Below are 25,483 nucleotides of genomic sequence, written 5' to 3' on the forward strand. Positions count from 1 at the left end.
CACGCCGCGGCGGGGGCTGAGGTGGGGGGGGGGCCGCGGGCAGCAGAGGAGTAGCGTTTTTTTACAGGCAGCGCCTTGGCCACCTGGCAGGGCTGGGTCGCCTAGCAACGGCGGGGTCCTTCCTGGCTCGGCGGCGCTTCGGGCCTGAGGGGAGAAAACCGCAGCTAAGGACGTTGGGGGCAGGCGGCCGCGTTGCGGGAGGCGGCAACGGGACGGTGACGCGCGGTTGGTGCGCCCGGGGTCCGGCTTCTGCATCCGAGGAGAGATGAATACGGCCAAGGCCCGGGTGGGCCCCGCGGCCGACCGGCCTGCGCCACCCGAGGAGAAGGAGGGCGAGGCGGGCGGGAAGGAGCCGGGGGCGGACGCGGCCCCCGGGCCCAGCGCCGCGTTCCGCCTCCTAGTGACTCGGCGAGAACCGGCGGTGAAGCTGCAGTATGCGGTGAGCGGCCTGGAGCCGCTGGCGTGGTCCGAGGACCACCGCGTGTCGGTGTCCACGGCCCGCAGCATCGCTGTGCTGGAGCTCATCTGCGACGTGCACAACCCGGGCCAGGACCTGGTTATCCACCGCACCTCGGTGTCTGCGCCCCTCAACAGCTGCTTCCTCAAAGTAAGTCATCCCCGGGCCGCAGCCCTGGGTCTCTTCCTGCTCCCCTCCCGCGCCCGCGTCACGGGTCCCTGGGGAATCCCGGCCCACGCCTAGTCCGGGGATTCCCCTCCTCGCCTCCAGCGCTTAGGGTCACGGTAGCTTAAAAAAGAAACAAAAAACCGTCCAGACGTTTACACCCGATTCCCTGGGTCACCCATCCATTCCACACACACACATACACACACACACACACACACAATCCATTTCCGACACACACACACACACACACACACACACGGTAGCTTAAAAAACAAACAAAAAACCGTCCAGACGTTTACGCCCGATTTCCCGGGTCACCCATCCACTCCCCCCACACACACACGGTAGCTTAAAAAACAAACAAAAAACCGTCCAGATGTTTACGCCCGATTTCCCGGGTCACCCATCCACTCCCGACACACACACACACACCGCACACACCAAACACATCTCGGCCGGCTGCCGGCACACACACACACACACACACACACACACACACACACACCGCACACATCTCGGGAGGTCCCTCTCGGAGCCACGTTTTCCCTTTGCCCCAGCGTCTGGCCGGCTGCCAGCGCCGATTTCTTTCCTCGGTGCTTTCTGAGGCTCCACCCCCTGTTGACCCAACCCCAGACCTGCCTCTGCCGTTGCTCCTGTTGTCTGGGGCTTGCTCCCCGAGGCCTTTGGCTGGCTTTGTTTACTGTGTTGTGCCCTCCTCTTGCGCCTCTTTTGCTTTGGAGGAGAAAAATTGGTTCTTTCCATTGTCTTTACTGTTTCAGTGACTTTATTATGAATGGTCTTTGCTTCTCATCTTGCGCAGATGGATAAATACTGGATGTCGGGGTTAGTACTCCAGTTTTTCTTCAATAACTAAGAGGCTTTGGGATGTAGAACGAAAAATAGAGCTTCTGGAAAATAAGTGCAGTTCTTAAACTTAAAGCCCGAGATCTCCGTGTAAATTTAGTGCTTTCGGTTTCGTATTAACTAAGTTTGCCTTCAGAACTTTAGGGCTCCTGAAGTTTTATTGTTCTGTCATCACCATTTGCAAGTTGTTGTTTTTTTTTTTAAGTAGTAAGTCGTATTGTTCATTTTAGTGGTTTAAAAGTATTAAAACTTTCGCTGTTTCTTTTATAGATCTGTATGCGTATATGTGACAAAGTGTATATTCATTCTTTCAACACATTTTTGAATACCACTGTGTATCAGCTAGGCACCAATCTAGGTTCTGGAAGTAAAGCATTGTACAAAACAAAGTCCCTATCCTCATGGAGCTTACCTTCTTTTTGCAAGTCGTGAACAAATAACAGTGTAATAATAGGTAGTGATAAACGTTGTAAGGATATGTATCTATATAAAGAGAACGTATTTTTGTGAACTTGAAGTTTTTTTTAAAAAACTCTTACTCTGCACAGCCATTTAAAATAGGAATCACTAACTGGGTAGGGTACAGGGAACCCACACCACTTTTTAGGATACTTAATCCAAGTTTGAAACTGATAAGTTGATGTTGAGTTGGATCATTGGTAAACCTGTATGACTAAGCCTTCTAAGATCTTGGACAAGATGTGAACAAATTGATTCAAGTATAACCAATCAGGTGGATAGATGTTCTTAATGCTACTGAACTGAGAAACACTCAAGGAGGGAGGCAGAACAAAGGGGTTTTAAAAGGTGTATCCTCTGCTGAAAAGGAACTTACTGTTGCTAAGGATGTTCATATGCACATCAGCTAGAGAAAATCTTAAGTGTGTGTCTCAATATGGTAGAGATTTAATACTTTAGCAGAGAGAATTTAAAGGAAGGAAGGAATAGTGAAGCGAGATGCTTTTGTCAGGGAAGGTTATTTGGTGGTGAATCTGCAGCAGACCTAAAAAAAGGTAGGGTTTGGGTTGTGAGAAGTCCCCCGGAGGAAAGGGTCATCCAGATGGCAGCAGTGAGGTGCCCGTCTCGCACACATACATGCAAATCACGAGCATAACGTGCTGCTGTTTGTGTAAATAATGATGGGTCAGCAGTTGAGTTCAAGTAGCTTTCCTAGAGAGTCAGAGGAAGTAAAGTGAGGCCAGTTTGGGAACGTTGAAAGGTCAGTCTGAGATGGTTGACTTCAATCTAGGAAGGCCTAAAGTGCTGTTACAATATCATGGACGTGGACTGACCTGGTGTGGTTCAGGAATATGAATCTGGCTGACCTAGAGGCAAGTAGATGATTGTTGGCGTCAGTATAAAACAGGGGTTAAGAGATTGCGCTTTAGCACCAGATAGCAAGATAGGCCTATCTATAAAAGGAGAGTAATAAAACCTACCTTGGGCTTCCCTGGTGGCGCAGTGGTTGAGAGTCCGCCTGCCGATGCAGGGGACGCGGGTTTGTGCCCCGGTCTGGGAGGATCCCACATGCCGCGGAGCGGCTGGGCCCGTGAGCCATGGCCGCTGAGCCTGCGCGTCCGGAGCCTGTGCTCCGCAGCGGGAGAGGCCACAACAGGGAGAGGCCCGCGTACCGCAAAAATAAATAAATAAATAAATAAAACATACCTTGTTTAGAATTTTCAGAAGATTCAGTTAAATATATATTTATATACGTACATACATACACATGTGTAATTACTTAGCACAGTTCCTGGCACACTGTAAATGCTCAATTTAAAAAATAGTCATACAAGTATGAAGGAAGGAGTTTGGGTTAATGCTATGACTGTGGATATGAAGTTATTTATAGTACTGTATTCTGATAAAAATTTGACTCTGTAGTTGGTTCCACACCTGAGAAATGAGTAATAGGAAATCTTTATATGTCCCTCTGGTAATTGATTGCTTTCCTGAAATTAATTAGTGGCATCTTCCCCGTCTGCACTGTTCTTCGGTATGCACATCACAGAAACCACCAATCAGCAGGCTTACTAGCCTAGCACTGCCTGGTGAATGAATGCTGAGTTGTCCTGCAATTCTAAAAGAGGCTTCTGTGGGATAAAGCTGCAGTAATGGTAGGAATGTAAAGAAGTCTCTATGTGTACTTTGATTGCACTACCCGTTGACAGTCCCTGTGGATTTAAATCTACTTGGTGCTGTCCAGCTCGCTGTAACATGAAAGATGGACATTCTGCAACCTAGATTTCAGTATGTAGCACTGCTAGAAGGTAGATACTAAACCTCTTTGAAGCTTTTGTCTGATCATTATTTAGATTATGAATTTTTTCAGGAAAATATGCAGTTAAATAATAGTTGACATATTATCTGCAATTTGCAAGTTACTGTCCTGGGCACTGAGGTTATGTGATATAAAGGTGAATGATATAAATCTGAAAAGCAATAAAATAGTGACTTAAGAATAAGTTGCAGACTTCCCTGGTGGCGCAGTGGTTAAGAATCCGCCTGCCAGTGCAGGGGACATGGGTTCGAGCCCTGGTCCGGGAAGATCCCACATGCCGTGGAGCATCTGAGCCCACGCACCACAACTACTGAGCCTGCACTCTAGAGCCCGCGAGCCACAACTACTGAGCCCATGTGCCACAACTACTGAAGCCTGTGTACCTAGAGCCTGTGCTCCGCAACAAGAGAAGCCACTGCAATGACAAGCCCACGCACCACAACGAAGACCCAACGCGGCCAAAAATAAATTAATTAATTAAAAAAAAAGAGTAAGTTGCAGTTTCTTTTCCCATTGGACTGCTGATTTAATGAATCATCTAGTTGTACACAGTTCCAAATTCTAATAATATATGCATAACTAATTTGTATCAGTTGTTAAGAACGTTAGTAACATTAACTCCATCTACTACATTAAGTAAAATAACTATTTCCTGTCTTTGGAATTATGTTCCTGCCCTCAAGAAGTTTGCTGTCTAGTAGCTTCAAATGAGTTTTTATTTGTTAGGTGCTTACAAAGTACGTAGCTATTAGTTGTAATAGTGGCCAACTAGGAACGGGATATAGTCAAATGATTGGCTGGGGGTCAGCCTCTGGGAGCTGGACTCTTAACTGGTATGCTTCTAGGGCATCTGAGTACTTGTTTTGATTTGTTAACTAGTTTGTGATATGGAGAGTTGAGGGGAGGTCCAGTAGGCTAATTCAAACTACCTAACATATTAGAAATTACTGCACAAAAAACCCTAAGGATTTTCCCTACTGGCTGACATCCACACTGCTCTCCATTCCGTCAAGGATTCTTCCTGCAGTGAGTAGGACCAAGCTTGAACTTCCTTTATTTCATTCTGCTGCTGTTTGGGGTTACGCATTCTGTAAGTTTACTTTCAGTTCTATAGTAGATTTTATTGTAATAGTAAATTATCCTAGTCTGAGGATTATTGCTTAGTTTACAGTATTACGGGATTTGGTGAACAATTTTATATCTACCCTTCATTTGGTGGACAGCTTAATGCCTATCTACCCTGCATTTTACATACTTTTATTAGGTCTCATTAACATTTACTTAATCCTCAGAGAGTATTAATAATTGTCATCATAGATAACATTTATTGAGTATTTATTAGTATGTGCTTTACATATATTGACTTAATTAACCTTCCAAACTCTATGAAAACATGTGTTATTATACTCTTTATAGACGAGGACTTAAAGCCAGAAGGTTTAAACAGTTTGCTCAGGGTTACAGAGCTAGTGTATGATAGAGCCAGGATTTGAATCCAGGCAGTCTGGCATCACAGGAAAGATCTTCACTCAAATTTTATATACCCATCCAAAGCTCTGGGCTTTGATTAGCATTGTTTTATTAACAGGTTAGCCAGTGACACCTGTATTTAATTGGAATTTCCAGTCTGTATTTCTCCAGCATGTCTGTAGGTGTATCCAAGAGACTACACTAAAATCAAGATACACTGCCCAAGACACAATTTCCAGAGATGACAGCCCCCCGAAAGGTTCTGTTGTTTAAAAAAAAAAAAGTTTGGACGTATGGACACCAAGGGGGGAAGGGTGGGGGTGGGATGAACTGGGAAGATAGGGACTGACACATATACACTAATATGTATAAAATAGGTAACTAAAGAGAACCTTCTGTAGAGCACAAGGAACTCTACTCGACGCTCTGTGGTGACCTAAATGGGAAGGAAATCCAAAAAAGAGGGGATACGTGTGTACGTATAGCTGATTCACTTTGCTGTACAGCAGAAACTAACAACACTGTAAAGCAACTATACCCCAGTTTTTAAAAAATGGTAAAAAAAATAAGTAAATAAAAAATAAAAGTTTGGATAGCTCTGGTTAAATAGGTCTCTTCAGTAGCTCCCTGGCTGTAACTCTTGACGGGGGAATAATATATAATATATAGAATTTTCAAAACTTATTTGGTTATAGACCTCTTTTTCAAGGGGCAATTTAGGGGAGTGATGTTCTGTTTTACACACTTTAGGAAAAGTTAGTCTTCTAATTCATTTGTTGGACTTTATATCTACCTTTCATTTTATATGCTTATGTATTATGCAATTTAGCAGTTAACTATTTGTTGCATTATGGTTTTCTGACACATCTCTGGTTGTCCAAGCTTTATCAAGGAATGTAATGGTTCTGAGTTCATCTTCCAAGGTCTTTCTATATTCTGGAGTGTAATTGCTCTGGGCTTGGGGACTTAAACTCATTTAAAGTGAGTTTCGTTATAGCCATGTATATTTAGGCTTGAATTCCTTTTTAATCATGTTTAATCTACCCTTTCCAGTTTGAAGATCAGCCTCTATGTAAAAGAAGATTGACACTAAAAAGGAATCGAAAGATTCTGCTTTCTCTGTTACCCATTTCTCTAAAGACAGTGGTTCACGTCCTTTTCTTCTTCCTACTTCTGACATAACAGAAACCATATTGTATTTTATTTTTATTTATTTATTTTTGGCTGCGTTGGGTCTTCGTCGCTGCACGCGGGCTTTCTCTAGTTGCGTGGAGCGGGGACTACTCTTTGTTGCGACGTGTGGGCTTCTCATTGCGGTGGCTTCTCCTGTTGCGGAGCACGGGCTCCAGGCGCGCGGGCCTCAGTAGTTGTGGCGCATGGGCTCCCGAGCGCAGGCTCAGTAGTTGTGGCTCATGGGCCCAGTTGCTCCGCGGCATATGGGATCCTCCCGGACCAGGCCTCGAACCCATGTTCCCTGCATTAGCAGGCAGATCCTTAACCACTGTGCCACCAGGGAAGCCCCCAGAAACCATATTTTAATTGACCTGTGTTCTTTTGGGGCTTTAGCCTTTCTGGCTATTTTCTTGTAGCTCTGGACCACTTTCTTTTGGTCATTTATCTCTCCTCTATCTTTAATGTCCCTTTAAAATCTTTCTAAAGAGCTCACCATTGTACACCTAGACATTAAATAAATAGCACTGCTCATGTATGTTACAGACTTGGAGGAGGGAGAGATGAATGAAAGCTAGAATGATCTCAGAAGGCCTCATAGAGTTTGACCTGGTAGGAGGGATGGGATTCAAATAGGAGGAACGAGAGCATTCTACACAAGGGAGCCAGGGAAGGCAGAGTGGGAGTGTTCAGGGAACGGCAAATAGTCTAACGGCAGTGGACATTATTCTATACAAACAGTGGATAGGCACTTCCCTGGTGGCGCAGTGGTTAAGAATCCGCCTGCCAATGCAGGGGACACGAGTTCGAGCCCTGGTTTGGGAAGATCCCACATGCCACGGAGCAACTAAGCCCGTGTGCCACAGCTACTGAGCCTGCGCTCTAGAGCCCACGAGCCACAACTACTGAGCCCACGTGCCACAGCTACGGAAGCCCATGCGCCTGGAGCCCGTGCTCCGCAACAAGAGAAGCCACCACAGTGAGAAGCCTGTGCACCGCAACGAAGAGTAGCCCCCGTTCACCGCAACTAGAGAAAGCCTGCACAGAGCAACGAAGACCCAACGCAGCCAGAAATAAATTAATAAAAATAAATTAATTAATTAAAAAAAGAAAAGAAAGAAACAGTGGACAGAACTGTTGGAGTTGGCTCTCAACGTAATTTGTAAATGAAATTTCAGATAGAAAACTTAAGAGCTGACATTTGTATTACAAAAATATTGTTAAAAATCCAGACATCTAATTGTATCAAAGATGTATATAGGTAGATATTTTTTCATGACTTTCTCCTTTATTGTTTTGTGACTAGTTCAGCAGAATGCTTAGCTGACTCTTTAGAATCAAGTACATCTTTGTCATTGCTACTGCATATGTCAATTCTGAGAACCATGTGGGAACGAGGCTATGAATAATGACAGCACTTATTCTGACCCTTAAAAAAAAATTGCCATTACCTGAGTGAATGCTCACTTAGTTTTAGACGTGTGCTTGATCTTTTAAATGCATGTCATGCCAAAATTAACAGAACTGATATCAAATTACTGTTTTACATATTTATAATATGTAAACGTGTAACTGATTTATGTATTTATGTGAATCAGTTAATTCACCCTAATCAATGTAAATATAGTCCTCTTAGAGTGAAATATTTATCTGATAGTTTTTATATCTCTTATTTTCAGGTTGGCTCAAAAACGGAAGTTGCTGAGTGTAAGGAGAAATTTGCCGCCTCCGAAGACCCCACAGTCAGTCAGACTTTCATGTTGGACAGGGTGTTCAACCCTGAGGGGAAGGCTTTGCCACCACTGAGAGGATTCAAGTACACTAGCTGGTCCCCCATGGGCTGTGATGCTAATGGCAGGTGCCTCCTGGCAGCACTGACCATGGACAATCGCCTGACCATCCAGGCTAACCTCAACAGACTGCAGTGGGTCCAGCTGGTCGATCTGACGGAGATTTATGGGGAACGTCTTTATGAGACCAGTTACAGGTTCTCTAAAAGTGAGGCCCCGGAAGGGAATCTCAGGGATTTTGCTGAGTTTCAGAGAAGACACAGCATGCAGACACCAGTCAGGATGGAGTGGTCAGGCATCTGTACCACACAGCAGGTCAAGCATAACAACGAGTGCCGCGACGTGGGCAGCGTGCTCCTGGCCGTCCTCTTTGAAAACGGCAACATTGCTGTGTGGCAGTTTCAGCTACCGTTTGTAGGAAAGGAATCCATCTCTTCATGCAACACAATTGAGTCAGGAATCAACTCTCCTAGTGTTTTGTTTTGGTGGGAATATGAGCACAATAATCGGAAAATGAGCGGCCTTATCGTGGGGAGTGCTTTTGGACCTGTAAAAATTCTCCCTGTCAATCTCAAAGCAGTTAAAGGCTATTTCACGTTAAGGCAGCCTGTCGTCTTGTGGAAAGAAATGGACCAGTTGCCAGTACACAGCATCAAGTGTGTACCGCTGTATCACCCTTACCAGAAGTGTAGTTGTAGCTTAGTGGTGGCCGCAAGAGGACCCTATGTGTTTTGGTGTCTTCTTCTGATCTCCAAAGCAGGCCTGAATGTTCACAATTCTCACGTCACAGGCCTGCACTCACTGCCGATTGTCTCCATGACTGCAGACAAGCAGAATGGGACGGTGTATACTTGTTCCAGTGATGGGAAGGTGAGGCAGCTGGTTCCCATTTTCACAGATGTTGCATTGAAGTTTGAACACCATTTGATTAAACTCTCGGATGTGTTTGGCTCAGTGAGGACACACGGGATAGCCGTGAGCCCCTGTGGTGCGTACCTGGCCGTCGTTACCACTGAGGGCATGGTCAACGGCCTCCATCCCGTTAACAAAAACTACCAGGTTCAGTTCGTTACTCTCAAAGCCTTTGAAGAGGCAGCTGCTAAGCTCCTGCAATCTTCAGTTCAAAATCTCTTTAAGCAGGTAGATTTAATAGACCTAGTACGTTGGAAGATTTTAAAAGATAAGCGTATCCCTCAATTTTTACAAGAAGCTTTGGAAAAAAAGATTGAAAGCAGTGGGGCCACCTATTACTGGCGTTTCAAACTCTTCCTCCTGAGGATTTTATACCAGTCGATGCAGAAAACCGCTTCAGAAGCCTTATGCAGACCCATCCTTGAGGACTCAAAAATCTTACTAGTTGACTCACCTGGGACGGGCAATGCTGAGGGCGAGCAGCAGGAAGAAGGCGCTGCCTCCGAACAGACGAATAAGCACGGCCTTCAGGAGAGGAGCAAAGGAGGTGATCCAGAGGGCCCCACAGATGACTCAGTCACTCAGCCTGGAGACACTGGAGGCCGAGAGCCAATGGAAGAGAAACTCCTTGAAATCCAAGGGAAAATTGAAGCTGTGGAAATGCACTTGACCCGGGAGCACATGAAGCGAGTCTTAGGCGAAGTATACCTGCACACCTGGATCACAGAAAACACTAGCATCCCCACCCGGGGGCTCTGCAACTTTCTAATGTCTGATGAAGAGTATGATGACAGGACCGCACGGGTAGGTGCTCATTAACAAAAACACCGAAAAGCCCGCTTTCCTCGTGAGGAAGAAATGACCTAAACTTAATTCGTAAAGCTCACCTTCTGCTTTGACATTTTTTAGGTAATTGATTGGCATGAGGTGCAGGAGAATAAATAAGAAACAGATTAATGTAGAGGACACACTCATATCACACAAAGCATATTTCAGTTCTTGCTCTCACCGTGGCCTTGATTGGTACGCAAGGTTTGGGAGATTTCCAGGCTGCGGATGAGCTCCAGAAGCAGACCACGCTGTGATTGGGCAGACCCAGCAGGGGAAGGGTGGCACACCCTCCTTTCCCTTCCTGTTTGCAGAAGGTTTGGGAAGTGGGAGGACTGTGGCCGGGACTGTTTCCATTTGATAGTACTTGAGGGGGTCTTCTGATTTAGTCTAGAAGGGCATAGGAGCTAAACAAATAATTATGTATACATTGTTGTTTTGTTACAAAAACTGGGTATAATCTTTATTTTGATGATAGAACAATCTTACGGTATTATCCAAAACGTATTTCACAGAATTCAAGTTCCCTGACAGAACAGTAGGGTTCCAAGCTTGGGGAAATACTGCATACTCTATACTCCTCTTAAAGGTTCCCAGTGTACATCATCCTTCTAAGGGTTCTGGGAATTCCTATAGGAAAGAAATCATTTAACTTTGTGTAGCTCAGTGTTGTATAGACTTATTAATCAGGAATCCTGAGCTAACAGCTTTTAAAATCCTGAAGAATTGTGTTTTAAGGAACATGCTGTATACTAAAATATTCAGGACCACAGATGTCTGTGGTTCTTTTTACTCTGAAGCTTGATATTTATTCTCACTGCCTAAAGTCTTATCTAAAATATTAATTGCAGGTAGTAAATTCAGATATCTTCCATGCCTAATGTCAAACCATTCGCGAATCACTTGTTGCATTTTCTTGTTGGAAAGGTGTGTGTGTGTGTGTGTGTGTGTGTGTGTGTGTGTGTGTGTGTACACGTACGTACGTACGTACGTACCCGTACACCCCTAAAATTATTTCTTAAGGATGTTTGCAACAATCTGATGTTGACTGAAAAAAAATACACAACCTAAAAGTTCAGTTACATTTTATTTGGCAGACAAAACTGAGGACTTAAGCCTGGGACGCAGCATCTCAGATAGCTCTGAGGGACTGCTCCCAAGGGGCAAGGGGGTGGAGCCAGGATCTATTGGAGTTGTTGCAACAAAGACCAGGGTAGTTGGAGCATTAAAGATTGCTGTTAATTAAGGAAAACCAGATAACTGAAGTTAAGAAATTTAGCACTTTTCTATGTACGGGAAGATGCAAAGTCTGGGCTCACTGAAATTCCTTTGATGTGCACCTCAGCTACATGGGGCCAGTATCCTGTGCTTCTCATCTAGAGTCTCCTTGGTGCCCCATCAGGGGTGGCTGTAGCGGCTGACTGCTAGGTGCCGGGGCAGGGTGGCAGGGTCGGGGTGGGGGGGGGCATCCTGCCTCCATCATGAGTTCCCTCAGGGCTCACCGACGGGCAGCTGTAATGTGATGGCTCGATGGCAGCAACATCCTTTGTTTACTGATACGGCAGGCAGTACTTTCATTCACACCCGAGTAGTTAAGATGTACTGTTCATGTAACTGACTTTTCATCTTTGAAAGTCAACTTTTAAGAATTGTTTCATTGTGGTCTAAGTTGTGTGGAAGAGTTTTCTGGTATCACTGGTTCATAGGACCTAGCAGGGATATTATAAGTGTAAAATATTAACAAAAACATTTTAGGAAATTTGTAATGGAAGCTGGTTGGCAATGATTCAGAATAATTGTCCAGATGCTGCATGAACATGGAAAGCTACATTTAGCATAGTTACTTGGTTCCAACAGAGCCAATTTAAAGAAGGGAAGATTATACTCTGCCCATCTACAACAACTGAGTTTTGATTGAACACGATACGTTTCATGTTTTAAAATCCTACTGCATAAAACAAATGTTTTTTGTTCTGGAGTTTACTAGTTAAAGGCTAAGGAGAGTACTTAACTTGTAACTTGGAATTTATAACTTTCTTTATCCCCTGCTTTGAAGGTTGCTCGTGAAATCTGACAGTAAACCATTGGACAGTTTTCTTAATAAATGCACATATTTTGAAAGACAGGGAATAAACTTTGTTTTCAACAACTAAAAAATAAAGTAAAATCCTACTTTTACTTTATTCATAAAGTGTTCATAAAAATGAATCTTTTCAAACCTAGTACATTGGTTGTCCCTGCTATAAGGGACCATAAATAAGAATTTTCAAGGCCAAAAAGGCCAAAAGTTAATGGGCTTTAAATTTGTAAATTATATGTAGAGTAGGTAAGACACCCTTTTAAGCTATTAAGATACCCTTCAGAACTTCAGTGAACTAATTTTAGTGAATCACAGACTAAGAAGTTCTTACACAAGAGCTTAAGTGTCAGTGGATTAAAACTTTGAAGGACATTATCTGCTAGTAAGACAAGGTGGTTCTTAAGGATTGGTGTATCCCATGCCTCCCAGTAGTATAGCTGGTAAAGGTGTTTTTCCAACAAAATAATGAAGTAGATCAGTGTTTTTCAGACTTTCATTTTTGGAGTGATGCAACTCTAATAAAGCAGAGAAACAAGCAAAGCTGAAGTAGGGCCAAGGCCTAGAGCCCGCCCCGTCCATCTCTCCTACTCCCACGGTGGGTCCTGCCATGCCTCTGCTGTGGGGTCGGTTGGTCTCCAATTGCAGGCTGACTGGATTGGTCATGGGTCTTTGGGCCATCAGAAGGGGAAATTATTATTTTTTAATCTTGATTATCTTTTTACTTTGTAAGCTTTTCTTAAAGAATAGACTTTTTTTTTTAACATCTTTATTGGGGCATAGTTGCTTTAAGAATAGACATTTCTATAGTTCTACAGAGTTAGTGTTTCACATGATATTTTGCCTATAGAGATTATGTTTTTCTTAAAGTCAAAACATCGTACGTATAGCTGAATACTTTGTCTTCTAACAGAACTCTGAAGTCCTTGTTTCAGAAGCAATTAAAGGCAAGTAATAAGATTTGCGTTTTCAGAACAGTTTTCCCTTTAGTGGGTGAAGTTCACTCTGTCGTCACAGGGTGCCTGAATGAATTTATTTTGTTGTACTCAGCCAGTTGACACGAGTTGAAGGTCCAGCTTTTTTACTTTTCAGAGAGAGTGCTGGGCCTACGTGGAGATGCAGAGCTCCTGCTGTGTGTCAGATGCCATGTAGGTTTCCATTTCTCCTCTGTGTTAGGAAGCCCTGCGCTCACCTCAAAACATGCTGACTGCTTTGTCTCACTAGGTGCTGATCGGACACATCTCAAAGAAGATGAACAAGCAGACTTTCCCTGAGCACTGTAGTTTGTGTAAAGAGATCTTGCCATTCACAGATCGCAAACAGGCAGTCTGTTCCAATGGCCACATTTGGCTCCGGTAAGCTGCTTTTGCTCATTTTCCAGTTTTGTGTCACACAAACCACTGTAAAGTGTTTATCCAAAGTATATGTTGCCCACGCCATTAGGTTGGAGAAAAGCTGCTACTATAAAACCTGGTGTGGGTTTTTTACCATCCGTTTGACTCAAGCAAGACACCCTTTAATGATGGGTTATTTTCTGCGTCTTGTGTATAGGGGTTTATTTATTTTGGTAATATTATTTTGCTTTGAAGTAGCATTAAATTTTTAAAAATCAGTGTGACAAAAGCAATACCTGCTGAAGTTAATAGAATATAAAGTGCTTCTGTACTCTGTTTGGTTTATCTCTAACAAAAGGTAGAGGTCTTCCTCCGCCTCACTCTAAGAGGGAACCTTGGCACGTCTTCATCTTATGGCCCCACGGGCTGCACGTGACGCAGTTGGTCACTCCCTCTTCCTCCTCCTTAAAGCGCTTTGTTATCACCTGGCCCTCTGGACACAGTATCTCCTTGATGTCCGTCTTTGGACCTGTCTTTCTTCTGTCACCACTCTCCCTGGGCTGTCGCCTATCATCTGTACACTGGTGACTTAAACATATTGCTTTAGTCTGAATCGTTCCCCTTCAGTCTAGACTTCATATCTAAGCACCTGCTCAGTTGCCCTGTTTGGAAGTTTTAAAGGCATTTCAAATTTGAATCCAGCCTTTTCTTGCTACCTCCACCTCTACATCCCTGGTCCACGACACCATCATCTCTTGCCCAGATTATTATAGTTATGTCCCAGCCCATCTTCTGTGTCTTTCCTTGCCCCCTCCAGGCTGTTCTAAGTAGAGCTGAGGTTGTCATCCTATTATGACCTCATCAGCTCATGTCACCCCCTCTGCTCAAAACTCTCTAGTGGCTGCCCATTTCTGATGAGTGAAAGCTAAAATCCACTCAGTGGTCACGACTCCATGGCCTGGCCCCCATCAAGGGGGCCACTTTCTCCGGCTTGCTGACTTCACTCGAGGTGCACTGGCCTCCTTGTTCCTCAGGTACATGTGGCACCCCTCCCACCCTGGACGTCTTCACTGGCTGTCCTCTCTGCCCGGGGTGCTCTTCCAGCAGGTGTCCACAGGGCTTCCTTCCCGGCCACACTGCCTAAAACCGTGACACCTGATGACATCCCTCTCCCGTCTCAGTATGTAGTCTTCATCCCTCTTCCTTGCTTTATTTTCCTCCTTAGCAGTTATCACCACTTTATATATATATATATATATATATATATATTTTTTTTTTTTTTAATGAGGAACCTTCTCTTTCTTTTTTATAAATCCATTTATTTTTGGCTGCATTGGGTCTTCATTGCTATGCGTAGACTTTCTCTAGTTGCCGCGAGCGGGGGCTACTCTTGGTTGCGCGACGCGGGCTTCTTATTGCGGTGGCTTCTCTTGTTGCGGAGCACGGGCTCTAGGTGCATGGGCTTCAGTAGTTGTGGCACGTGGGCTCAGTAGTTGTGGCTCGCGGGCTCTAGAGCACAGGCTCAGTAGTTGTGGTGCACAGGCTTAGTTGCTCCGCAGCATGTGGGATCTTCTCGGGCCAGGGCTCGAACCCGTGTCCCCTGCATTGGTGAGCAGATTCTTAACCACTGCACCACCGGGGAAGTCCCACTTAATATATTTTTACTTTATGTTTTTCTCCTTTCTCTGGAATAGAAAGTTCATGAAGACAGGCAATTTGGTTGTTTTGTTCATGGCTGTTTCTAGAACAGTGCCTGGTGTGTGGTAGGCACTCAGTAGGTTTTTAAAGTTTATTTCCAATAGAAACAGGATTGTGCTACATGTAACTACCTTAACAACTTGCGTGTTCTCTTAGCAAGATGTTGTGGGCATTTTCCACATCAGTACGTAGATCCCATTCTTAACAGGTGTAGAGTCCTCCACTGTGTGGATGCTCCAGCACTCCCTCTTACTGACGGATGTCTGGATTTCCCGGCCGTTGCTTTGTCCCTAGACTTCCGATCTGACTGTTCCGCCTTACGTTTGCGGAGAAGAGGAAACCAGCTTGTAATATAGTGGCCTTGTAACAGTAGCCACTTGGCCTGTTGGCGCTGCCAGCGTGCCAGGCACGACTCTGAGCAGTACGCGCATCCTGAACCACACGAGGGGCGCCGCCACTGTTCCCATTTTTACAGATGAGGAAACTGGGGACTGAAGTCCGAATTTGTCCAGAGGCACCCAGGCGGTTAGCGGCAGAGCTGAGAACTTGGCCTTTACATTGTTGTCTCTCAGGTGGCTTCTTCCACAAAAATTATTTTCGTTTTTGCTGATTGAAGTTAGTGCCAGAATACCTGGGTGTAGTCTCTCCCGGTGAGAATGGGTGCTTGCTCCCACTCAGGTATAATCTTTCTTCCTGTACACCCAAGTCTTTACTCGAGGTAAACCTACTTGGAATTCCTTCCCCCAACCCTCCCTTCCTCTTTGTATTTTTTACTGCTTAGTTGCTCATCCTAAACACTGTTACCCTGCAGAAAACCTTCCACGCAGAGCCCAAGTGCTCTCTCTGATATCCCACTGCTGCCCACCTTCCCTTATTTGCCTGGTCCTGGTAGATGCTCAGTGAGTGGTCATTGGATGGAATTGAACCTCTGAGCTTTTGTTCATGGCCCTTCTTTTTTTGCACCATTAATTTTGTCTTCTATGTCTTTCAGGTTTTCCCCACTGTGCTGGGGAAGACAGTGCTTATACCTAATCTTAAAAATCACTAACAAGAATAGTTTCCAGTATAATACATAATTGATTTTTTTTTAACATATGAAAAATTCACAGTGCAATCAGGTGTAAGCGGATTACATTCTTTCTCAGTGCTGCAAACATGGCAAAAAAAAAAAAAGAAGCTGCAGTGACTGTCTGGATTAGAAGCTTTGTATCTCTTGGTTTAGCCTGACGGACACTTCCCCTTTACTAAGTGTGGGGGGCGGGTAGGTCTGGCCTGTGCAGAGGGATACATTGTCGCCATGCATTTGTGAACTGTTTTTGCCCTTTACTTAGTTAACTTGTGGTTTTAGAATAACTGTATGTGGTGAGTTACCTTCAATACTATGCTGCTTTCCACCGTTAGTGGAACTGATGGTACAATCTGTCTGCTTTCAGGTGCTTTTTAACCTACCAGTCCTGCCAGAGTTTGATATACAGAAGGTGTTTGCTCCATGACAGCATTGCCCGCCATCCAGCCGCAGAAGGTGAATGCTTTCCCAGCTTGTGGGAGGGTGAGACTGAGCACACCCAGGTCCCCCTCCTGCTTAGTCTTGCCCCATCAGGGACGGTGAGCAGGCTCCTCGTGCTCTGTACACTATTATCATGAACCACAACTAATTAAGAAATGGTCACTGGAACATTATTCACGCTAACATACCTGGTGATGTTAGTGTGGGGTAAGCAGGGCTGCAGTTTACTGTTCTGTCACTGCAAGCAAAGTATTTATTCAGAAAAGCTTGTTTTAGACGGCATGCATAGACTATATAGTGTTTGAAGGAAAACTCTGCAACTGATAACGTACACAAAGACAGCATTGCTGAAACACGGACATGCACTTGCAGTCATCCTTCTGGTAGCCATGGTGGGGTTCCTTTTCGGGTTGGCCAGTATTCTCTTTCCTGATAGCCCTGGTGACAAAGCCCACATTTATGACATAACTAGTTGGAAATAAGATCGTAGATGTGTGTCAGGAATTAGTGATGTAAACAGTCCCATGAATGTCAGTTTATGACCTGAGGTTCATTAACATCACACTAACCAAATGAGCTAACTAGACACCATTATCCACCTGTGTACACTTTGGGGGTAATTTATGGTCTCAAGTAAAACAAAATGTTCTGTGTAAAACTACACCCTTATTGATTTTTGCTCTAACCTGGCTGAAGCTCTCTAATTCTGAGAAGTTGGTGTGTTGGCAGCTTGTGTTCTGTATTAACTCTTTGTTATGGCAAATGCAATCATAAAAGTAGAGAAAAAGAGTATAAGAAACTCTGATGTACCCATCATTCAGCTTCTGAAATTGCCAGCTCACGACCTTTCATGTTTCATCTGTTGGTCCTCCCCCCTCCTCCCCCCTCTCCCCTCCTCTTTTTTTTTTTTTTTTTGCAGTACGCGGGCCTCTCACTGCTGTGGCCTCTCCCGCTGCGGAGCACAGGCTCCGGACGCGCAGGCTCAGCGGCCATGGCTCACGGGCCCAGCCGCTCCGCGGCACGTGGGATCTTCCCGGACCGGGGCACGAACCCGCGTCCCCTACGTCGGCAGGCGGACTCTCAACCGCTGCGCCACCAGGGAAGCCCCCCCTCCTCTTATTGGATTATTTTGAAGCAAATGTTGGGGGACTTTTAAACACTCATTGCAATTGAGAATTGGTATACTGTTTAGACAGGACATCAGGAAAAGATGGAAACAAATAAAAAAACACACACCTGCCAGCTGACGTTGTGTTGAGCCACATACAGCTCTTGGGAAGAATGTGAATCGCTGAGATCTGGAGAGTACTAACCGGTAGAGCACAGTATTTCACAGACCAGGGAAGTTTTTAAAAGGGGGAGAAAGTGTTGACACAGTGTTGCCATGTTTTTATTTTTCCAAGTAATGTATTTTTTAAAGTTACTGTTACTGTAATTTTATAAGAGTATTTTAACATTATCCATGTATGAAGAATATACTCTCAGAACAAAGTATAGTCCTTTCTTTAAACAGAATAAATTTAGCTTTATGAAACACTCATTCATTACCCTTATTTTCCTATTTCATCACGCACTTAGCTTTGGGAACCACAGATTTAGTCCAACCTCGTCTAGAATGTTGTAGTGAGGGACTCTGTCCAGGGACACAGAGCTGGGACCAGAGTGCCCATCCCTTAATACTGTGGTCCATCCAGGGCCCATCCCATTTGATTGCCTTTTCTGAAGTTTACGCTCAATACTGCTTGTCTTACTTTTGTAGATCCTGACTGGATTAAGAGGTTACTGCAAAGCCCCTGCCCTTTCTGTGATTCTCCTGTCTTCTGAATGTCCAGGATGGGAAGATGGAAAGGGCATGTACTCTGCTGTGGAAAGTGCCGTCCAGCCCCAAGAGCTAGGACGCGCAAGAGGAGAGGCACCCTTCATGACTGTACATAGGGCGTGGGGACTCACTGCTGAAGTGTGTTCTCTGTCTCCAGGGACTAAAGGATGTCTTTAAAGTGACTGAGTGCAGAGATTTTAAGTCCTTTTGAGATGAACATTATCCCCCAACTCCTTGCCAATGAGGAACTTATTTTTCAAGTGTCTTGACTGAAGCAGTTTGAACAAAACGCATGCCCTGTCATTTCTCAGAACAGAATGGTCCCTTCTAGGGAGTATGGATAAGGGCCTTGCTGGGCCGAGTTAGGCTTTTTAATCCTGGCCTTGGTCTGGAACTGGCTTGTGGCTCCAGGGAGCTGTAGTTACCTGGTACGTGGTATGCAGTGTCCCAACAGATATTAAAGTGTCTGAAACAACCTGTGGGCCTGATGTTTTGTTCTCAACAAACAGCTGCAGATCTGCATCCTGCCAGTTGTTTTTCACGCATATTGAAAACATTTTCTTAAAACTATATATTTTAAAGAGGTTGAAGCCAAGACTAAAGTTGGTTTTAATGTGTCAAAAGATCAGGTGACTCTTGTAAGTTAATAATTGTGACTTATTTTTAATCTCTCCCATGTCATCAGTTTCCTGCTCTGACTCCTTCACAGGTATAAGGATGTCAAGTATTCCTGTTCACCTGCGTCACAACCCTCTTCAGACTTACCTGTGACAACTTGGTGAGATATTGGTACACAGAGGAAAAGTATTATTTTCTCCTTTTTTATTGAAACATTTAATATTTTTAATGTTGACATTTCCAGACGTATCATTTATATCCCGAGTCTGTCTAGAGACGTCCAGAAAGAGACAGGCAGCTCAGAAGTGTGGACCCTTGAGCTCTGGTGCTATCGTGTGTGTAGCTCAGTCAACCAGAGGCTGGGAATTCCTTCCCTCTGCAAAGGTCCTCGATATTTATAATACAGGTATTTTCCTATGGACTGTTAAGAAGAGATGTTAGACATTAATTGGTCTTAAAACCTACAGTTAACAATAGACATTCTAGAACTACAGTGTTCTTGGATTTTTAAAATAAGTATCCTAGGGATTGGTGCTAATTAACAGGACTGTAATGCACTCACCTTGAAATGGTGCATATTTCTGGAAAGTTGGATGGGAAATACAAAATGTGAAATTTAAGTGATATTAAACCTTTATTCTAACACTTATTCTTGCTTTTATTTTTGTATCCTTAGTGAAAGACATTTTGTCCTCACTGAGAAACGCTCGCTGTTTGGAGAGCATGTAACAGCAACACCGCTCCCGCCTGTAGGCTCTCTCCCCCTAGTGTCTTCCCTGCCCTGTCCGTACTTATTGGAGACAAGAGCCCTTAAGAGGCACTTCCAGACAGTCTGCTTTGAAGTGTCTTTTGTTTCCCTTTCAAATTTTTGTTTTTGTCTCCTGTGTTTAATTCTGTATTTCTGCTGCTGTTTCGTTCTGCTGGATCATCTGCTTATCTTTCTCATTTTGGTGGTAAAACTTCAAGAGGAGTGTTTACCCAGACTTTAGGGTCCAGCACGTTCAAATGATTGTCAAGGAAGAGAACCAGGCAACATTAAAATCAGGAAGAACACAGCTCGGGAAGCTGTATCGTTGCGGTCGTTTGTGCCTAGAGCTGTTTCACTTTACAGTAAATATGACAGTAAAAATTGGGATCCTGTCAGGGAATTCTTGCAGTTTCTATACTCAGAGCACGTGCTGAGTTTCACTTATACTCAGAGCACATGCTGAGTTTCACTTATACTCAGAGCACATGCTGAGTTTCACTTATACTCAGAGCACATGCTGAGTTTCACTTATTTTTTTTTTCCTAATCAGAGTTAGTAGTTGATATGTTCTTACTGGGGAATTTTGTGCTGCTGCCATTTAAAACTTACGTTAAGTTTTTATTTAAAGCAGTTATGCATTTGGGGGGAAAATTTGACTCTTAGGAATAAACTAAAAAGGGTCACCTGAGTTATTTTGTATGTCTGGGTAGCAGTAAACATGGCAACTCTTTTACTAGAACGTGGCTTCTCTCTGGGGGGGCTCTGCCCAATGGCATTCTTAAGGCTGAAATCCAGCCAGCACCTGCCTCAAATTTCTGCACACCGAGTTGGGAGCCCTCCGCCCCCTCTCCCCACCCCTCCCTTCTGTGGAGGTTAATCCATTGACCTGTGAGAACGAGAAGGAGATTTTCAGTTAATGGCAGGATCACACAGCACGCTTCTGAATGTCCTAAGGGTCAGCATACTTGGTGACAGAGTGGTGAGCAGCGAAGCCCTGGAAGAGCGTGAGGGACGCCGGGAAATTGTCTCCTGGTTTACACTTAGCATATGCCCTCTGTGCCTTCCTAGAACTCACCTGATCTGTGTAGTGGATTTCCAGTTCATTTCAGCTGTCACCGCTCCACGGCGTGGATGAGACGGCCACGATGCCACTGCTTTGCACGAAGGTGCAGGAGCAAAGGTCCTGTGCAGTCAGACCTTCTAAGCCATGACAGTGTTGCATTTTGGGAGTCTGATGTCCACACCTGTGTCACACTTTCTCTGTTGAGGGTTATTCGTTCCTGTTATTCTAGATAAGACATTGAGAGTTCGTTAGGCCTGATACTCATTCTGAAATCCTATGTCCACTACCCAGACTTCAAGCCATCTCTGCCTGCTATTGTATCTGCCCAAACTACCAGTTATTTTTCAATGTCAGGAGTTATTAGAACCACTGGCGAAGCTCATGGTCGAGGGTGACATTTTTCTGCTTCTCCCTCTAGGAAGTTTTTGAGAATGTTAATGTTGGGGCGTGTGGGCTAGACCTATTAGCAGCCTTCACCAGTTAGGTTAAAAGAATGTCAGAGGGTAATAATGGAATATTAAAATATATTCTGTTGTAACTGTAATGGTGTCAGATAATATGCAGAAGAAATCAAGGCTCATTGGTCTTGTCTGGAGGAACACAGAGCTGCTTTTTCAGAGCACCCGCTCTCCTGGCAGCACTGAGCTGTGTCGGGGTTTGGTGAATTGCCGCGGCTCCTGGAATGAAAGCAGGAATTACTGTCACTGTACGATTTCCACGGGTCCATCCATCCTCTCTGCTCCTGACCTCCCTCTCCCTCCCTTCCAGGAGAGGTCCTCTCCATTTCCGTCCCTTTAGTTCTCTCAGCTTTAGGACACCTTCTGAGCTACCAGATTTGAAAGAAAAATAGGTTTGTGATAAAATTTTTCTAAACTAAATCACATAGCAGGTCTCCCTTCCTAGAAGAAACTATTAAACAGTAGTTTTTCTTTCTAAGAGTAATAGTGTTAGTTGTTAACAACTTGATAAACTGTATCTGGTTTTCTTCAAAACTCTGAATTATAATTTCCCTGTTGGAAATTTCCCACACCTTCAGGCTGGACTTTGGGCAGAGTGGGCTGGATTTCAGCTCCCTGCCACCACCCGCTCTGCTCCCCAAGCCAGTTATTCCTGACAAGCAAAAAAAAATTCTGGCTGTATTCAAAGTCAGCAGGCCTAAACTTTTTTAAGGGAAAGATAGGTTCTGCCCTTTTTTCTTTTTAGAGATGGGACAGCACAAACAGCAAATAGCTGGACCAATAAAAGCATCTCTTTACGGCTAGCCCTGCGTGGACTGTTGGGGTCTGCAGGCTTCCATGGTTGATGTGAACAAACACATCCCTGTGCTCTCACGCTGCTACCTGTGTGGGTGGGGCTCAGCAGCTCTGTTGACAGCAGAGCGGCTCGGGCATCTAGCCTCTCCCATCACCATCGTCGGATTGTAAAAATGCCTCTACAGCAGATCTAACTGAAGTGAAGTGGTTGCACTTCGGCTGTTAGTGGAAGTAGCAGCCGACAATTTCCAGCAGAGTTTTAGACCATGTCTCAAGTCTCATAGGTATTAAGCTTTGAACTGCTCGTTTTTGATGCTAAGAGAAGTTTTTGGAGCTAGGATCTTCACGTGATAACCTGGTATCTGCAGCTCAAGCTGACGTTAGGGCGCGTGAGATTTCACTGTCCTTGTACTGAATTAAGTCAGCTTTGCAGAGTTGCTTCTAATGATCACTCTCACCACAGCATCGCTACCCTGGTGTACAGCAGGGTTTTTCAGAAGATGCAGACTTGTTTCCCTGGCACAGATACACATCAGTGTCAGGACTGGCTGGCTGGCCTGAGTCTGGTAAATAGGGTGCAGCCTCCTATCTGCCTGTATGGTTTGTTTTAAGATGGCTGTTTCTGAAAACTTGCTGTAGAAATCAGTAAATTTTAACAGGGGAGAGACTTTATATAAAGAAGTCCTGTAAAGAAGTTAATCTTTTTGTTATATACATGTGTATGCCCCCAACCTCTTAATCAGATTAGGTGATTCAGCTTTTATCTTGCATTTTAACTTATAACTATACTCCGGGGGGGAGACTTAATATACGATATGAGGTCCTAGACAGTGCGTTTATTTACCACAGTATTATATGGTTAACCAACATGGTGTTCATTCATTCATTCATTCATTCATTCATCCCAGGCTTGGGAGGAGTTGCAAAGGGGGAATGATGATACTTTCATACTGATGTGATAAAGCAAAGGTGCAGGCTGTCTAGTTGAAATATTGTAAATGGGTTGGTGGACTTGAATTTCAGAACTCTAAACCTTATAGTTATTTCTAAGGTAAAAACTTGCTTACCTCACTGTTATGAAGTCCTGTTAGTTTCATAGAAAGATCCCGTGAAAATGGTCTCCTTGGATGGTGTAAGAGGTGGTGGCTTTGAAGCATTTCGTGTGTTATCAGTTTGACTCTTGGCTAACAGACTGGTGAGGTCTAGGGTGTTTTGTTTTGTTTTTGGTATTAATGCAAAAATTAATTATGTCTTTTTCAAGACTGACTCAGATTTGTACTTCAGTGTATGAAAAGAAAGTGAACATCAAACTTGTGTATACAGAAATGAGACTGTATAGAAAAATAAGTCTGTGTTGTGTAGAGTAGTATATATTTTGTTTATCCAATGCCTGCGCTATCTTTGTGCTTGGCTTCAAATTGTGTGTTTGTTTACATATTGACATTTTTTGAAATAAAAAGAAAAGGCAACTAAAAACTTAAGGTTATAGAAAGGAGATGGTTTTTTAATGCTTACCATCTGATTAGGTGGTGTGTTTTAAACTTTTAGTGTGTAAATAAAAAACTTCAAGAATAATAGCACATTTTGCTTGGAATACCCCCATCCAGAAGAATTGGCTGCTTCTCTGCATTATACGTATGTACATAGTGTTCATTATTAGATTGTAAGCTCCTCAAGGGCAGGGACTGTCTGTCTCATCTTGGTAGTTCCTGCAGCACCAAGTGTCAAGTGCCTTGCACAGAGTAGGTGCTGGTGATACAGAGAATGAGTGAGTAACTTCCTGCCACCTGTAAGACGAAGCATGGTTCACTTTTTCCAGTGTGTTCAAAACTGCGAAGAACTGATGACCGGAAGAGGGCAGAATTCTTTCTTGGGTTGAACTGGGCCTCCTGGGCTGAAGCAGACCATGCTGTATCCTTTGCACTAGTTATCTTCTTTCCCTGAAGATACACTGGTGTCCTGAGCTTTTATCTGATAGTAGGGCAGAGGTTTCTGGGAAAAGTCTGAAGTGGGAAAGATTATAGAGAAAATGAAATGGAAATCATGGAGGGTGTTTGTCAAATGCAGTCCTGTGGGGCAATCTTATTTTAGTTATTACTAAAGAAAAGGGTAGCAAATTCTCTTTCTTTACCAGTTAGCTGGTTGGCCAATTTTCCAGTTAATGAAATCATTGGTTTTTTAGCTTTTTCCCATTTTGGATACCCCGCAATTGCTCTTAGGATTCTGGTACTTAGAGTCTATTAAAGTTGCTGTGAATATCCAGTGCTGTACATAATGGCGGTTTTGTAAATGTGAAATAACCTCAATTATGTTGTGTTTTGTATGCAGAGCCACTAGTATTGTTATCTTGGCCACTTTTTTATTCAAAATAAATAAATAATCAAATTACTTGTATATCATGTGCATATTTTCACCTGGTTTCTAGCAAAGCTTAGAAACCTCTTTTGTCCTGACCAGCACCAGCAAAGGTAAGTAATGCGCAGGCACAAGCAGAGGAGAAGGGAAAGAATTGTACAAGAAATGGCCATTAGCAAGGATCTCGAAAGCAATTCAGTATGCCTTCGGTGGTTTATTCCAGAACAAGTCTGAGGAACGTAAGGGGAAACAAAACAGCTTCAGTAGGCTATTAGACCACATATAGTTAACAATTCAGTTAAATAGTATCTGGTGAGTACTTAAATGAAGTGCTCGTTGCCGGATTTCAGCAACAATAAACCTGTGATTCAGACAAATCCTCCTGCTGAGAGCAACTAGAAAAGCTAGACAAACACCAAACAGGATAAAGAAAATGAGTAACACACCTCAACATACAGTAATAAAACTGCTGAAAAATCAAAGAGAAAAATCTAAGCAAAGAAAAAAGACAAGTTACTTTAAAAAAACAAAAAGCAGTAATAAGACTTAAAGACGACTTCTCAATGGAAATGGTGAAAATGAGAAGGCAGTGAAAAGGTGCCTTCAGGGGGCCGAGAGAATAATTTCCAACCTCAGATTTTGAGCTTGGCAAAAAAAGTCCTTTAAGAATGAAAGACATTTTCAGACGAATAAGAATGGAAAATAATGCATCACGACAGACCCACACTAAGGGAAATTCTAAAGGGTGGTGTCAGGTGGAACTCAGAGAAGAGCACTAAGAAGGGGAGGCAGGAGGGCAAAGCTGTGACTGTGAAACAGAACATCCTGAGGTTCTTAAAACACATGCCTGCAAGTCAGGAGTGCTCAGTTCTGTAAGTCCTGGTCCTGTCTAGGACCAAGTAAAACTAATCCATACTAGACACTGGTAAGTAAATGCCTGAAGAGCAAAGGGTCTTTTAATTAAGCTGAGGGGGAAAACTAGAACATTTAAAAAATAACTCAAAAGGCAAGAAAAAAAATAAACATAGAATAGGCTGGGAAAATGAAAAGCAAATAATTGGATAATGGACTTAC

General features: G+C 43.8%; 1 protein-coding gene across 3 annotated transcripts; it reads left to right on the forward strand.

Moving 5' to 3' along the window:
* The first annotated feature begins 54 nt into the window (after positions 1–54).
* Positions 55–24,989, forward strand: GTF3C4 (general transcription factor IIIC subunit 4). Of its 3 annotated transcripts, none has more exons than XM_029203305.1 (5): positions 55–607; positions 8,087–9,913; positions 13,239–13,369; positions 16,480–16,651; positions 18,313–24,989. In XM_029203305.1, the coding sequence occupies exons 1-5, from the start codon at positions 266–268 to the stop codon at positions 18,547–18,549; spliced, it is 2,709 nt and encodes a 902-aa protein (XP_029059138.1). In that variant the 5' UTR covers positions 55–265; the 3' UTR covers positions 18,550–24,989. The 3 variants fall into 3 exon arrangements, with proteins under 3 accessions (XP_029059138.1, XP_029059140.1, XP_029059139.1); XM_029203307.1 differs by having other exon boundaries at positions 16,480–16,568; positions 18,313–19,398; XM_029203306.1 differs by lacking the exon at positions 18,313–24,989 and having other exon boundaries at positions 16,480–17,435.
* The last annotated feature ends 494 nt before the right edge of the window (positions 24,990–25,483 follow it).

The sequence above is a fragment of the Monodon monoceros genome, unplaced genomic scaffold (genome assembly GCF_005190385.1).
Source record: "Monodon monoceros isolate NGI ecotype Baffin Bay Population unplaced genomic scaffold, NGI_Narwhal_1 Super_Scaffold_5, whole genome shotgun sequence".
Classification (NCBI taxonomy): domain Eukaryota; kingdom Metazoa; phylum Chordata; class Mammalia; order Artiodactyla; family Monodontidae; genus Monodon; species Monodon monoceros.

Coding starts and splice junctions, on each gene's coding strand:
- GTF3C4 (XM_029203305.1), top strand. CDS start 266: ATGAATACGGCCAAGGCCCGGGTGGGCCCCGCGGCCGACCGGCCTGCG. Junction 608..8,086: donor TCAACAGCTGCTTCCTCAAA/GTAAGTCATCCC, acceptor TCTTATTTTCAG/GTTGGCTCAAAAACGGAAGT. Junction 13,370..16,479: donor AATGGCCACATTTGGCTCCG/GTAAGCTGCTTT, acceptor GTCTGCTTTCAG/GTGCTTTTTAACCTACCAGT.